General features: G+C 42.9%; 1 protein-coding gene across 1 annotated transcript in view; it reads right to left on the bottom strand.

Annotated features, from left to right (window-relative positions):
- AGBL1 (ATP/GTP binding protein-like 1) overlaps positions 1-13,307 on the bottom strand; it is a gene marked incomplete at both ends in the record, with an annotated part of 90,114 nt that extends 76,807 nt beyond the window's left edge. The window contains 4 exons of the mRNA XM_009084685.1: positions 8,619-8,712; positions 11,095-11,226; positions 11,789-11,935; positions 13,244-13,307. Of these exons, the coding sequence (XP_009082933.1) occupies positions 8,619-8,712; positions 11,095-11,226; positions 11,789-11,935; positions 13,244-13,307 (437 nt within the window). The remainder of the gene's footprint in view (positions 1-8,618; positions 8,713-11,094; positions 11,227-11,788; positions 11,936-13,243) is intronic.
- Positions 13,308-13,647: the final 340 nt, after the last annotated feature.

Here is a 13,647-nt window from a genome sequence, read left to right as displayed (position 1 = left end):
CTGCCAGCTCCACATTCACTCCACAGACCACTTCAACTGCATCCTGCCTGAGCATAAAACCTTTCACAAATTCACTACTGCTCTTCTCTTCCCTTTGTTCCACCCCACCCCAAGCTCTGTCCTCACTGAATGCCTCAATCTCAACTGACTGCACCTCTTGTAAGGCATGAAAATAGTGCTGTTTAAGTGCATGCATTGAGCATAAAAGAAGTCTCATCTCAGGTGAATTGCCTGCAGTAACACACCATGTCTCAGATTAACACTTCAGACATGAGAGATCTCTTCTCTTCTACCATTAGACTTTTTGCCTTCTTTGCTCTTACAGCCCAACCACCAAGGATAAAAAACTTCTCTATGAACCTCCAGATCAGAAGCAGCTCTCCCACTCCTTATCAAGCTGATAACCCACCAACTTCCAGAAGTCATCCCAAACCCTTCATTTCTTACGGGATTATGAAATATTCTGTAATCCTTCCTGCATGTTCTCTTTCCTTTTTTTAAAAAAATAAAACTAATGTATTCCACTCTGTTCCTTCTGTATTACTTAAAAGCTTAGAATAACCTGTACACACCAGTCTCAACCTATCCTTCTATGGGACTATCATATTCAGCTGCAAGAAACAATTATCAACATTAACAATTCATTTAACTGTGGGAAACACCCCGAGATGGAACCAATGCATGAAATCAAGTCTCACCTCCCATTTGGATGGCAGTGACAATGAACAGCTACATGAGAGATATACCTCAGACATTCCAAGAGACAATAAGATTGCAATGCAGTGAGGCACCCAAGTGATAGCTTTAATCTAGTTAACACAAAGACCAACAGTGAGACAGATACAGCAACATGAATAATACTCCAAGACTGAATAATGTGTCCTAAGAAGATTGAGTAGCCCACGCTGGAGTCTCTGCTGCAAGTCTTAACAGTTGTTAGCAGAATGAGGTAGATTAAAGCTCGGGTGGAGAGAATCTCCCACTCAACAAGCAGAGTTGCCTGCAGTTATAGGCATACCCAAAGCCATGAACTGCATCTGCCATAGCCACTGGGTGTGAAAAGTCAAGAACTTGAGAACAGCAGCAACTTGCCCTCGTACCATCTTTCCAAATATAACCCACTAGCTCACCAAAGGGGAAGAAATAGTGGGCAAGCAAAGAAAGGCCTTCAAGTTGAAAGCATTGTTTCTCTTTCAAACTGTGACCTGAAATAGATGAAAACATAAGCTAGATCTAAAAGAAAAAAAGCAAGCATCTCTTTCAAAATAACACTGTCACTAAGTCTCATCCCATGACATAAATCTAAGCTTAGAAGTGGATTTCTCTTTATATAATGCTTATTCACCAATTTTTTATGCCACAGGAGTAGGTGCACTTGTGCTAAATCTTGCCATACCAAAGGCTACCAAGAGATGGCACCAGGATTTCTGTGTGCTACATGTTTCTCCAGACAACTGGAACAACCTTGGTGGATGGTATTTCTCTCTGCCTCATCAATTCATCATCATCTGATTTTCAAATCTCATCTCAAAGCACCTCTTCTTCCTTGCCTCTATCTCTTAATTTTTCAATTTCCATCATCTACTGCTATTAACACTACAATGCCAGTAAAGTGTAATTCTGAAATGCAACTATTTGTTCTGCAAAGCAGCACTGAGTTACCATCAGTCTGAAATGAGATTTTGTAATTTTATTATTAATATTAGAACAGGTCATTCTTTAAGAGAAACCACACAGACCATAAAAAGAACAGAAGAGAATGAACTGCATAAAACCAGGACACCTTTTGCTCCAAGATCATTTCTTCTATTACAACGGCTCATTGCATTAAATTTGCACAGTAGGGTTTATTTACTCATCTTAGTGATGCAACCATCTCTGCTCCATGTTATCTGAGATTTTAGTCAAGTTGAAGAGACCCTTTATATAAAAAAAAGAATTCTCAAGACAACCCTCTTTCCTTTGTTGCTGGCATCATCTCATTCAAAATTGTATTTACTAGTTTTATTTAGCAGGAATTCTAGGATAAAGCCCATGCAGATCAAGGCCAGATGGGAAGCATGTCATTTAGTTGTGACATAGTTCAACAGACATTTTTTGGCCCTTCCTCTGAATTTTCTACAAGGACCAAGTGAACCAAATAGTGTCTACTTACTCTTAAATTGCTCAGCATTGATTAATTCTGACCACATTCCAATAGAATCATGTGTTGCTTTCCAGTTAAATATCCAGACTGCTCAACATGATTAATGGCAAGAAAACAGACTAACAAGAAGAATTAAGAATTATTTGCTTTTGATCTTCTATCGGGAACCGTTGCCAAATAAACAAAGGCATAAAGCTGTACATGGAACATTCTTCAAAAAGATCCCAGCACAGCAGCTACCATATCAGGTTGCAGAGAAACTAATCATCATGTTGGTACACTGATTTTCTTCTCTTGCTCAAAATATTGGCTGGCAGCAGCCATGCAACATTTACTTCTGTTCAAGCAGAGAGCAGCTGAAAGTTTAGGACAATCCAGGAGATGGAATTGCAGGAAATTCCTCTAGTGGTCTACCAGCAAGTTTTCCAGAATTAAGGCTATGGAAACTCTAACTGCCTGCAATGGGGTCTAGGGCACATTTGCAGTTGGATCTCTTCCATGTGCCTCTCCATCATTCTTAACAGAAAAGATAAGTCTAGTATTCAGGTCATTCCCACTACACATCTCCTCTCTCTTTGTCTAAACCAGACATAGCCCACTGCCATTCCAGTTCCTTCTGTCAGTGTTAAGGTCACAGGAGATCACTTGTACAAGCATTTGTTGATGTGGCACCTTGGTCACTTTTCAACACTATAGGCTCAACACGTAGATTTTCTCCTGCATCAAAAACACCAGTTCCAAGATGAGAAAACAGAATCTCAGTTGTATACAAACAGAACAGGTCTTATATAAAAGCATATATTCTTATATTCAAAGCCTATTTTGAACCTATACACACACTCTTATATCTTCAGCGTTTCCAGGGTCTTCATATTCTCCTTGGTCAACCTGACACAGTATCTGATGGCTTTTAGCTTTAGATATGCTCTATCACCTTGGCATTCCTCTCTTCACTTGCATGAGCTCTGCTTTCTGTACTCCAGTAAAAATCTTCCTCGCAGCTCACATTGTGACAGAAGTATGTGATACAGGAATCACTCCATGACTACAGCAACAGTGCCAGCACTATTCTTGCATGTTTCAGATTTGTGAGTCACTCCCCACCTCAAATCACCCCCAAGCACTTATCAGCAAAGGAAAGACACAAGTGGTATTCTCATTCCTCCTGGATTTTCAGCTCTGATACCAGCTGAAGAGTACTCCATTTTCCAGATATCTCCGGAACAATCTACCTGATGCAGCCTTAGATATCCATCACGTTACTTCCAAGTTGCCAACTCCAGACTCATCCTCCACTCCACAGAAAGAAAGAAACACTTTCAAGGCACCCCAAGTTTCTAGAGGCAAACATTTGCTGCAGGTGAAGAGAACTTGCTTCTTTTTCCCCTAAGTATAAGGAATCCAGATATCCAGCTCAGGTGTAATAGAATTATATGGGAGGATTTCCTCCCTTTAATGAAAAGGGAGATTATCAGCAAGCATTTGGGGAGCTGGGACTATCCAATAATCACAAAACATAAGACAAATTGTGATCAAATGTCAGAAGTGGGTAATGCTGGACATAAGCAAGGGCAGATAATTTCTGCATATCACATTTTCTAGTGAATTAATTTGGCACCATTCCCAGACCTTTTTTATTCACTTTCCACTTTTAATTAAGTAATCAAACTTTACTGGAACAACCTCGAGTAGAAAGCGAAGTATTATGAATACTCACAGAAAGAGTTTTCATTTCTGATGAATACTCAATTCTTGTTGCAATCTCTGGTACAAGGTTTATGTGAACACTTACCCTGGGCCAGCCCTGCTCAGTATGGTAAATAGATGTATTCAGAGCTTTGAGAAACAAAGACATTTGAAAACACTCTCTAAATTGCTTTAATAAAACTACCCAACGACCTTTTAACAGCAAAAAAAGAAAACATAATGAAGTAAACAACTCAGACACAAGTCACCCCACCATTTACCATTTTCTAAAGCACAGGTCTTGCTTATATGAAAGGAGAATAAATTCTGGGTTTGTTTTTTTTTTTTAATCTGAGTCACTTTGGTAATCTATCTTCAACTTGAGGAGTCCTAGAAGACACCTGCACAACACATAGCTACAGACAACATGCAATCTCCAAAGCATACCTAATGTTTGGCCACCTGGAGACAGAGTGGCCAAACAGACACAAAAGAGAGACAGCTCATGGTTGACTAGAGAGCAAACATCTGCCACTGTCACATTCCATGTCCAGCTGCCTACAACACACCCAAAATATCTCTCAGAAAAAGTAAGTTGGGAAAATAAGCAATGGTGTTGAAAGGGACACTGGAAAGTGGAAGGGTAGAAGCTATGGAACATATGGAGTATAATTAAGAGAAAAGGTGAAAAGAGCAGTGACCATTGCACTGTGTGGGGCATCAGATATGCTGCATTAGAGAAGGTGTTGATGGAGTGAAGATCTGAGCGTCCCACACACACTCATATCAGATATCTCAGTTACTGACATAAACAGAACGGAGGAACAGAACATCATCTGGCTTTATTTTAAACTGTCCCTATAAAAGGTATCAGAAAACTCTCGCAGCAGCACATCACCATGAGGGATGGGCAAGACAGCCTTGAGTTTGCAACTCACTTGGATTTCACAATGGTTAACTTGAGAGCTCTCTACACCTAAGCGAGTTCCATGTTTTTTCCATGTAGCTTTTAATTCAGGTATGAGTAGTTCTGGAGAGATCCACAGTTATGGCACCAGCAACCTGAAGACCTCAAATGCCTAACTAAGCCAATAAAGTCCATGAGTCACAGTCTCAGGGGAATCAGAGCTACTTGGCATGGACCCAGAGAAGGTCAATTGGAGCATGGGGAGACTATTTCTAAATATCCCAGAGCTTTGCCTCTGGGAAAAATAAATAGAACTATGTATCTTGTTTCCACATCTTAGCTGGCTAAATAAATAGCTCTCACAGGGCACTCTCCAAGGCAGATTCTTAAAGTGACCTTGGTCCTGCTGCTGCCCAGGACAGGGGAACATGGGTGTACCCACAAGAGAAGTGGTGCATTTTCAATGCTGCATTCCTGGCAGCTGATCAGAGAGCAAGAGTAATCTCAGCTCCCGCAGTTGCTGGCTGTTCCTTCCCAGCAAAAAGGCAAGTCATGGTGGCACATAGTTATGAAGTGGAGAGAATGTATCAAGAGCAAATACAAAGGGAGAATCAGAGGATTTCTGGGACAACATTGGAGTTTTTCTCTGCAGGCAGATTATAGACTAGTGTTCTCTACAAGTTTCATACTGATAGCCAAAAAGAAGTAAATTTTTTGTGATCAACTACACCAAAATAATCCTCTCCCGATTTTGGCATATCCACAGCAACTTCGGGAAGAGCTACACCAGTGTCAGATGGCCAGAAACACATACTGAAGTAGACAAAGCACATAACCCCCTTTTATCCTTTCTCCCCATCTCAGAAAACCCATCCATAAGCTCCCTACCCCAGTCACCTTGCAAATTTTTAGCTAGAGCAACTCAAAACATAGATGAACATTTTCATATGTACCCACCTCCATTTTCTGGTGAACTGTAAAGATGCTCAGGACTTTCAAAGCATAGCTATCACAGGCACATGCTAATGGTGGGAGCAAAGATCTGTAACTCACCCTACAGTCTGTACTTCTGATCTCAGGACCTAAATTCTTGCCAAACATGTCACTCAGAGGCACTTTCTCCACTGAGAGCTGCACTTTCAAGTAGACAGCAAGCAAGCACAGCCTCTATGGAATAATGAGAAACTAGCGCCTTTAAATAGATTGTGTCTTAAAACAAAACAGGTTTGTGTGATTCTTCTGATGTAAAACAGATTGTCTCCACTGTGCCATTGACCTTCTCAGCTGCCTCTAGTTATGAAATGAAAAGCATAGCTCTGAGCACTGGGCAGGCCAGCTGAGTGGCCACCAGGCTTCAGCTGATTTATGGTTCTGGTTCATTACACCAAGTGTAGGTGGAAGCCAAATCACCTTTTCCTGTGAGCTAGGTTCCAGCAAAGATTTTATGTTTGATTTGCACATGCATACAAGTATGTTTTAAGAAGAGCACAAGTATTTTAGGAAATAAAAAGGAAATTAGGAAACTGAACTAGCAATGAAGAAGCTCAGGTAAACAACAAATAGTGTATAAGATACCTTTTTTCAAAGGGAAAACAAATTCAAGCTTTTCTGCAATAAATAAAATGGCTTATTAGCAATAAAACTGGAGATTTATTGAGGGCAATTTTGGGTTTACTTTTCTGGTGTGTGTGTCTGTGTCCCAAATGGAAAAAAGGTTCACAGAAGAGTTCAAAACAATTCTTGTACATCAGTTAAAAGGAAGAAAAAGCTAAATGTTGCATACTGACAATCTGGAATCATTGAAATCAAAAGCAACATGTTTATCTGAAGGCTATTTCTTTCCCTTTCTGCTTAGAAGTGAGTATTCTAGACCACTTCATAGGCTACATTACAGCAATCCTCAGCAGCACTCACTGCATCTCCAAATGAATCTCAGCAAAAAGCCAGAAATGTGTGACAGATACCAAGTTTTCCACACTCCTCAGAGAAAACAGCAAATGGAAAAAGCAGCTTTGCACAAGTCTTTTAAAAAGCCTTTATGCAGCCAGTCCCATTGCTTAACGGAGAACTGACACAGGCCCAAATCCCATTACACACTGATCCTGACCTATGAGGCTAGCACAGAAGTAGAACTAACTAGTCTAACCACAGCCAACACTTCCATAGAAAGGAAACCAGTGAATTGAATGGAATTTGCTTACTTAGTTAAACACAGGCATGAACCCATCAGTGACTTTTGAATGCCTCAGAAGTCAAGCCCAACTCTGGGTATAACTCATCCTGTCATACATAAAGCAGTTATCCAGTCTCCCTGAATCTTAAAGTTATAACATGAGGCCTGAGGGGAATCTTGAAGAGTGTTCAGACATCTTAGGGATAATATCCTAGCAAGAATATTATTTGAGTTGGGTGATATCTGAACCTCTGCATGAGAAACATCCCAGTATCACACTGTTGGACAGACCATGTAGAGGAATCACAGGTTCTCTGGCTAAGAGAGAACCAAAGCTCTGAACCAGTTCCAGGTACTTAGCACTATACTAGAAAGCCAAAAACACAGGCAAAAGTGAGTTGGCTCCTATCAATAAGGCAGCTGCAGGAAGATGTGTGTCTGCTGGGTCCCCTTGGTATCTTATTTAGCAAAGAAAACATTTTATAACCCCAGATATGGAAGCAGAAGAACTGGAAGAAAGCTGCATTTAGCAAACAACAGTACCATGTGTTGACATGCAGCTTCATCACTTGTGGCTGGTGGAAATGAATTCAAATTCTTTCCCATGCAATGTATTGTGTAACTGGTGATACTGGGAGAACTGGTATCAGACTTTGATTGTAACAGCAGGATGGACAGCATTACTCACTGGTACCCTCACCCAGAGTGACTGGCTCCCACTTCAACCTCAGCTAAGCTAGTAGTGGCCAAACTGCTGTGTCAAGTCTGTCCATCCACTGCTGACATACACACAATGCCCAGCCTGAAGCTACTGCCTCGGTAATCAACAGCCATGGACCTCAACCAGGTCAGGTCCATGCAGGAACCAAACCAGACTGAATGCTGCCATGTCCTTGCTGAGACACACAAGAGCAGGTAGGGACTGTGCTCCATAAGACATCCCATATTTCAGCAGGTGAATGGGCAGGTTCTGTGTTGCTTAAGAAAATGGGATTGTGTGGGCACAGCTCATAGTAGTAGATTCTGCCTCCTGTTCGTAAAGAGCAACCCACAGAAATGTGTTATGTCCTTCTGTGGTGTTTTCCACATTACAAAGTTTGCCCTGAAAGGCATCTGAGGAAGTGATCAGAACAGACAACTTGGAGACTAACATTCAACATTGAGATATAAAATAGACTTGGTGTCTTCAGAAAAAAACTATTTGAAATATGTGGGATGGGCTCAAAACCAGACACAGATTAATACTAGTAAGAACTGTCATACTTCAAAAATATCATGATGACCTGGTCACAACTGTCTACAAAAGGAGGATGAGGCAGCACTGCCATGATTCTACCATACCTCCCCCAGGCTGGTGATGGCAGAAGCTTCTTGCTAACGGGTAGGCAGGGGGAGTTTGTCTGCTGCCAGCACAGTCTTCTCAAAACCCAGTCATGGCCAGGAAATGAAGGACCATACCTTGCAATCAAACTGCCATTGCTGTGTAGGGTACACTACAAATAAATGGTCACCAGCATGAATCATCTGATGAATCACAGCATTAACGTGTCCTTCAGGAAACTATTTCTGCCTCTTAAAAAGCCCTGCAGACTTAAAGTGAGTGGAAACTGTGCATACATTTCTGATTTCTTTGCCTCTTCAAGTGGAACCAAAATTTTATTTCTTGCTGTCCTGGAAAGATGAGTTCCCTTGGGGCTACTGCCTACCTGACTGTCCTGATGTGTCGCTTGCTGTACGGAGTGATGACTTTGAAAAGCAGCTCCATGGCTCCATTTATGCCAAGCGTAGCTCCTGTGGTAACTAAGGCAATAAAAGAGAAAAGCAGTCAGATATGAAGCAAGCAGCCTGCAACATTGTGTTTAGAGGAGATGCAGGGAAGGGAATAGCTGCCCCTGAGGCTCTGGTCTCTCTGGGCTCCCACCTGGACTCCACAGGTCACCTTAAAAACATAGAAATTGAAGCATAAAGCTGTCTGTGGACAACACCTGAGACAAGATCAAGTGCAAAGCCAGTCCTGCAGTTTTTCCCTGAGTTCCCCAAAGCTCCCTTTCCTGTAGATATTGTACTCTGAAGAGAACAAATCATAGTTAAATAGGGTCTTCTCCCAGAAAAACGACAGGGCTCAAATTCATCGTATATTTCTCACCATCAACTCCATGAGGACAGTTCATTTCATAGGGGCATGGAGGGCAAAGTTATCTTTATGTGCTATTATTCAGCAGAGTAGAAGAAAGGTTTTGGGGACAGGGGTGCCATTGAATGCAAGTTAATTTCATCTAGGCCAACACTTTGCTTACTAACACACTAATAACTTTTATGGACAAATTTTGCTATTGGTTCCAAATATGCCCAATGCATAAACTAGGTGCTTAGCCAGACCTCCCCACTATGAGACGGGACCTCTGAGTAAAGATGGGATGAACACAGCCCTGAAATATTAAATGCCAGCAATCAAGGTGAAAGGATCAGTAATCAACAGCAGCCAGAGGGAGACCTGGCTGCCTGCCCACTGCTGGGTTTTGGCTGTTTTGTAACTATCTCCCAGTGGTCACCAGAGAGCTGCCAGAGGGCCCATCATCTCCTGCCGTCCTACCGTGTCCCCGCCAAGCTGTCCTGTGATGGAAAGCTTTGCAAGGCTTGCCAGCTACATTCACACTAGCTGGTAATTCATTAGAGACAGGGTGGAGGACAAGGCTGCTTGAACTCATCCTGCCCCAGAGCAGGACATGGGCAGCCACACACATCTGGTGGCAGTGAAGGGAAAAACCCAGAGGAAAAAACTGGGACATGAGATGAGACAAGGACTCGTCTTTTCTGCTTTCATACCTAAGCACTCTCAGAGTTTTATGTTGTCCTGGATTCTCTTTAGTTCCACACCATAAACATATTTTTTAAGGTTGTGAGCATGTAATCTCACAGTTTGCTACCACTTTCACACAGACCTTCACCTATCCTTTCCTGCAGCTGTGCCACAGACTCCACCAAATCAAAGTTACTCATGGAGGGGGAAGCACATCTAGAGAGTGCTGGAGTAACAGAGATGCTGCAGCAAAGGTGCACAGCTGGGGTTCTGGGGTCTGACATTAACACAAAGGAGGACAGGCTGCAGTTTGCATCCTAAAACCTCTGCAAAATCTGCAGCTGAGCTAGAACACAGGTGCACTGAAGCAGAGAGTGAGGAAGTGTGTAGATCATCGTTTTGGGTGGGAGACAGCACAGGGTCACTGCACAGCTGTGAAACCCGAATAAAGGCACGTTTCATCTTCTAGCCTTGGCTGCATTTTCAGTCACACTCAGCCTTTCAAATACTGCTTACCATGGGGAGAGGGGTTGAGTGTTGAGGCTTGGCTGCTTGCCTGAGACAGCCCATTGCATGAAGCTAGCTCCTGTGCAGGCAGAAGGGACCTGCAGGGCCAAGAGCCAGGAGTGTTAAATCTCAGGATGCATATACAGACTGCAGACAGGATGGTCATCAAGAATTATCTGCTGGGTGAGGGATGTGGGGAAGGAGAGGAAAGGGTTAGAGTGAGCAAAGGAAAATTTGTGCTGACGAGCTCAGAGCTTTGTAGCAGGGAAAGCCTGTATGAATCTGTAATGATGCTGTGAGAGAATACTGGAAATCCCATTGCTTGACTCATTTAACATGAGGGTATTTCTAAGCAAGAAAAGCTGGGAGAGTGCATGGGTGGTGAAACACTAGATGGAAGGACAGGATCTGATATCTACTTCCTGGGGAACCATGAATGAATAAAAGATTTCTCTCTCTCTCTGCTTCTCCACCCGTATTTTCCTTCCTCATGGAGCTGCTCTGAGGATCAATACAATCAACAATAGTGAGACATTTGGCTGTTAGGATAATGGCAACTGCATAGAGACTTAAGGTACCCAAGTCTCAGAGCAAAAGAATTGCCTATCTACATTCCAGAATAGGAGATTATTGTCATGAATATTTTTCACTACAGCACTTTTATTTCCATAGTCCACATATGAAATGCACTGGAAATGTTGTATAGGCCCCTAGAGGAGCACCTTTTTCTATGGTTGTTCTGGCTTTTGTGCCTGATTCTGTATATTAATGGTGCATGCAGGCACTAACCTTATCAGGAATAATGTTTCTTTGCATTGAACTGGCTGAAAAAGAGCTCAGGTGTTTGTCACAAAGAGGAAAATCCTGGTACTCACCATTAGAAGCACAAACCCTCAGGACCCAGAGGCAGTGGGTGAGGTGAAGGTGATGGCCCAGGTTTCTTTTTGTCAAGCTCAGTATTAAATCAGTGGCTTCTGCCTTCTGCACTTTCAGCCCAAACTTCCTATCTGTGAAAAGCAAATAAGAATCAAACTGTTGCAAGGGCCAGGTCTTTGCAGCAGTGCTGATAAATGTGTATGCACCAAACCTTGTCACTCAAGATCTCATAACAAAGGCATTCAAATGTTAAAGTCAGCATTAACCTCATTGAAAACAGGAAAACATGAGATTTACCTAGAGTCACTATATGTGAATCATGGAATAGTTTGGATTGGAAGAGACTTTTGGAGGCCATATAGTCCATGCCCCCTGCAATGAGTAGTTGCACTGGACCAGGTTGAGCAAAGCCCCATCCAAGCTGACCTTGCATGCTGCCATGGATGGAGCATCCTCCACTGCTCTGGGCAGCCTATGCCAGTGCCTCACCACCCTCATCATAAAGTATTTCTTCTGTACATCTTGTCTGAATCTAACCTCTTTTAGTTTAAACCATAACTCCTTGTCTTATAGCAATGGGCCCTACTGAAATATCTGTCCCCATTTTTCCTATAAGACCCTTTTAAGTACTGGAAGGCTGCAATAAGGTGATCCCTGGTTTTGAGCCCCCAGCCCCACACTGCTCAGCAGTACCTCGTTGGCCAACCCTGGCCAGCAGCCGCAGCAGGGGCAGGAGGGTGCTGTGGTCAGGAGGCTCAGTCCGGGCAGCAGCAGTCAGGGCCTGCAGCAATGCCTCACTGCCCCCTTTGCTGATCACATAGTGAATTCTCCGGCCTGTCCCTAGGGAAAAGAAGAGAGATTGCTCAGAGCATCCCTTCCCTGAGCCACTCTTGCAAACCCTCAGCCCACATGGAGCACACAAAACTTGCATCACCTTCCAACAGTATTTTAGTGCTATAAACTCAAGAGCATTTGCAGAATTGGCCACAGATCTCTGGTGCCCATGAGCTGGAGACGTGGCTAATGGCATCATAGTGGAACTATGTGCTCTGCTGCCTGTTACTATGACAGTCATTGTCTTTCCAAACCCACATCCTGTAGAAGTTTTGCCTTGTGCGTTGAAATGTGGCAGAGAGGAACAAACAGAGACACCAACAGGTTTCAAAGGAGCAGAAGGCTCAGTGATCTTTTCTTAGATACTGGAAATTAAACAAGGAAAAGACTAAAGGTGCAATGGGCTTCTGCCAAATGAAAAGGAATCCTAGGGAAGCCTTGGAGGCAGCCTTCAAATAAATCTAGGTCTCCAAAGAAACCACACACTGATCCTGTGAGCCCTACTGTGTTAACAAACATTGATCCATAGGTGACTTCAGCAACTTCAGGCTTTGTGGTTGAAGGATGCTGCTCGTTCTGTTCGTGGAGGGGAGTGGTAACTCCTATCCTCATTGTAGCCAATCCTTCCAAGCAGCTGAGGAACAGGGCTGCAGGGCTCCAAAAGAGAGGCCCAGTTGGACAGGCAATGCCTGTGGTGAGGCTTCAAGGTGTGGGGAACACAAGAGGCTCTAGCATTCACTGATGCCAACCCCCACGGCCTCACAGATGGGTTGGGTTGGGAATTGTTTAGCGAATGATATTTTTGAGATGGGGCAGGAAGGAAAAGAAAATGAATTATTTTTTTCAGTTCTTCTGCCAATTCACTTATTTTTTCATTTGGCTTGGGCACATGCAGTGACAACCCTTCCCTGCTTCCCCAAGGTGGAGGTGCCTTTTGGGAAGAGTCTGAACTACCTCCATTAAAAAGTCCCTGTGCTCTGGGAAGTTGAGCACCTCTCCCTATCTCACAGCCCTCTGTCCAATGGCACAGATGAACATTTCCAGTGGCTGACTGCCAGGGATTATGAAAGACTTTGAAACTCATGGGCATCTTTTAAACTAAAAAAAGTTGAGACTTTCTCTGGATCTTTTTTTAGTCTTTAACTCACTGAACAAGCTGTTTTCCAAAAACAGGAGTAAGGACTGCTGATGTATAGGTATAAATCATGTTTTGTTCCCCTTGAAGACACCTGGCCAAGTTTATGCACACATTCCCTGAAGATTCCCTTTATGCCCTTAGGCCACAGGCATTGCCCCAGATCTTTGCTTCCTTACCCAGAGAGAGCAAGTCAGTGAGGACACTGAGAATATTCAGGACCACATCCTTGTCACAGGAGCTCTGAAATGGAAACACACCAAATTTAGGGACTTCATGCTGCAGTGCATCATGCAGTGCAGAGACATCGAGATCCTTGTTTGGATACTGAGCACTTCTTGTGCCATCTGGCCAGTGAATATGTGGAAACATATTGATAACATATTTTAAAATCCTCTGACAGACATACATTTCATACTGCAGAATATTTAATATACAGTAGCATTTCTGTAGAATTTACATCTGAGTTCCAAATTAAAACTCTCTTTTTTGGTTTGGTCTGACTACCTCTAATTTGAGAAAAATTCTGTATCACATAGACATGTTAAATGCAGGATGTTTTTTCATGACAGCATCCCTTATT

Source organism: Acanthisitta chloris, unplaced genomic scaffold (assembly GCF_000695815.1).
Source record: "Acanthisitta chloris isolate BGI_N310 unplaced genomic scaffold, ASM69581v1 scaffold1111, whole genome shotgun sequence".
Classification (NCBI taxonomy): domain Eukaryota; kingdom Metazoa; phylum Chordata; class Aves; order Passeriformes; family Acanthisittidae; genus Acanthisitta; species Acanthisitta chloris.
This window is presented reverse-complemented; position numbering and strand designations above follow the sequence as displayed.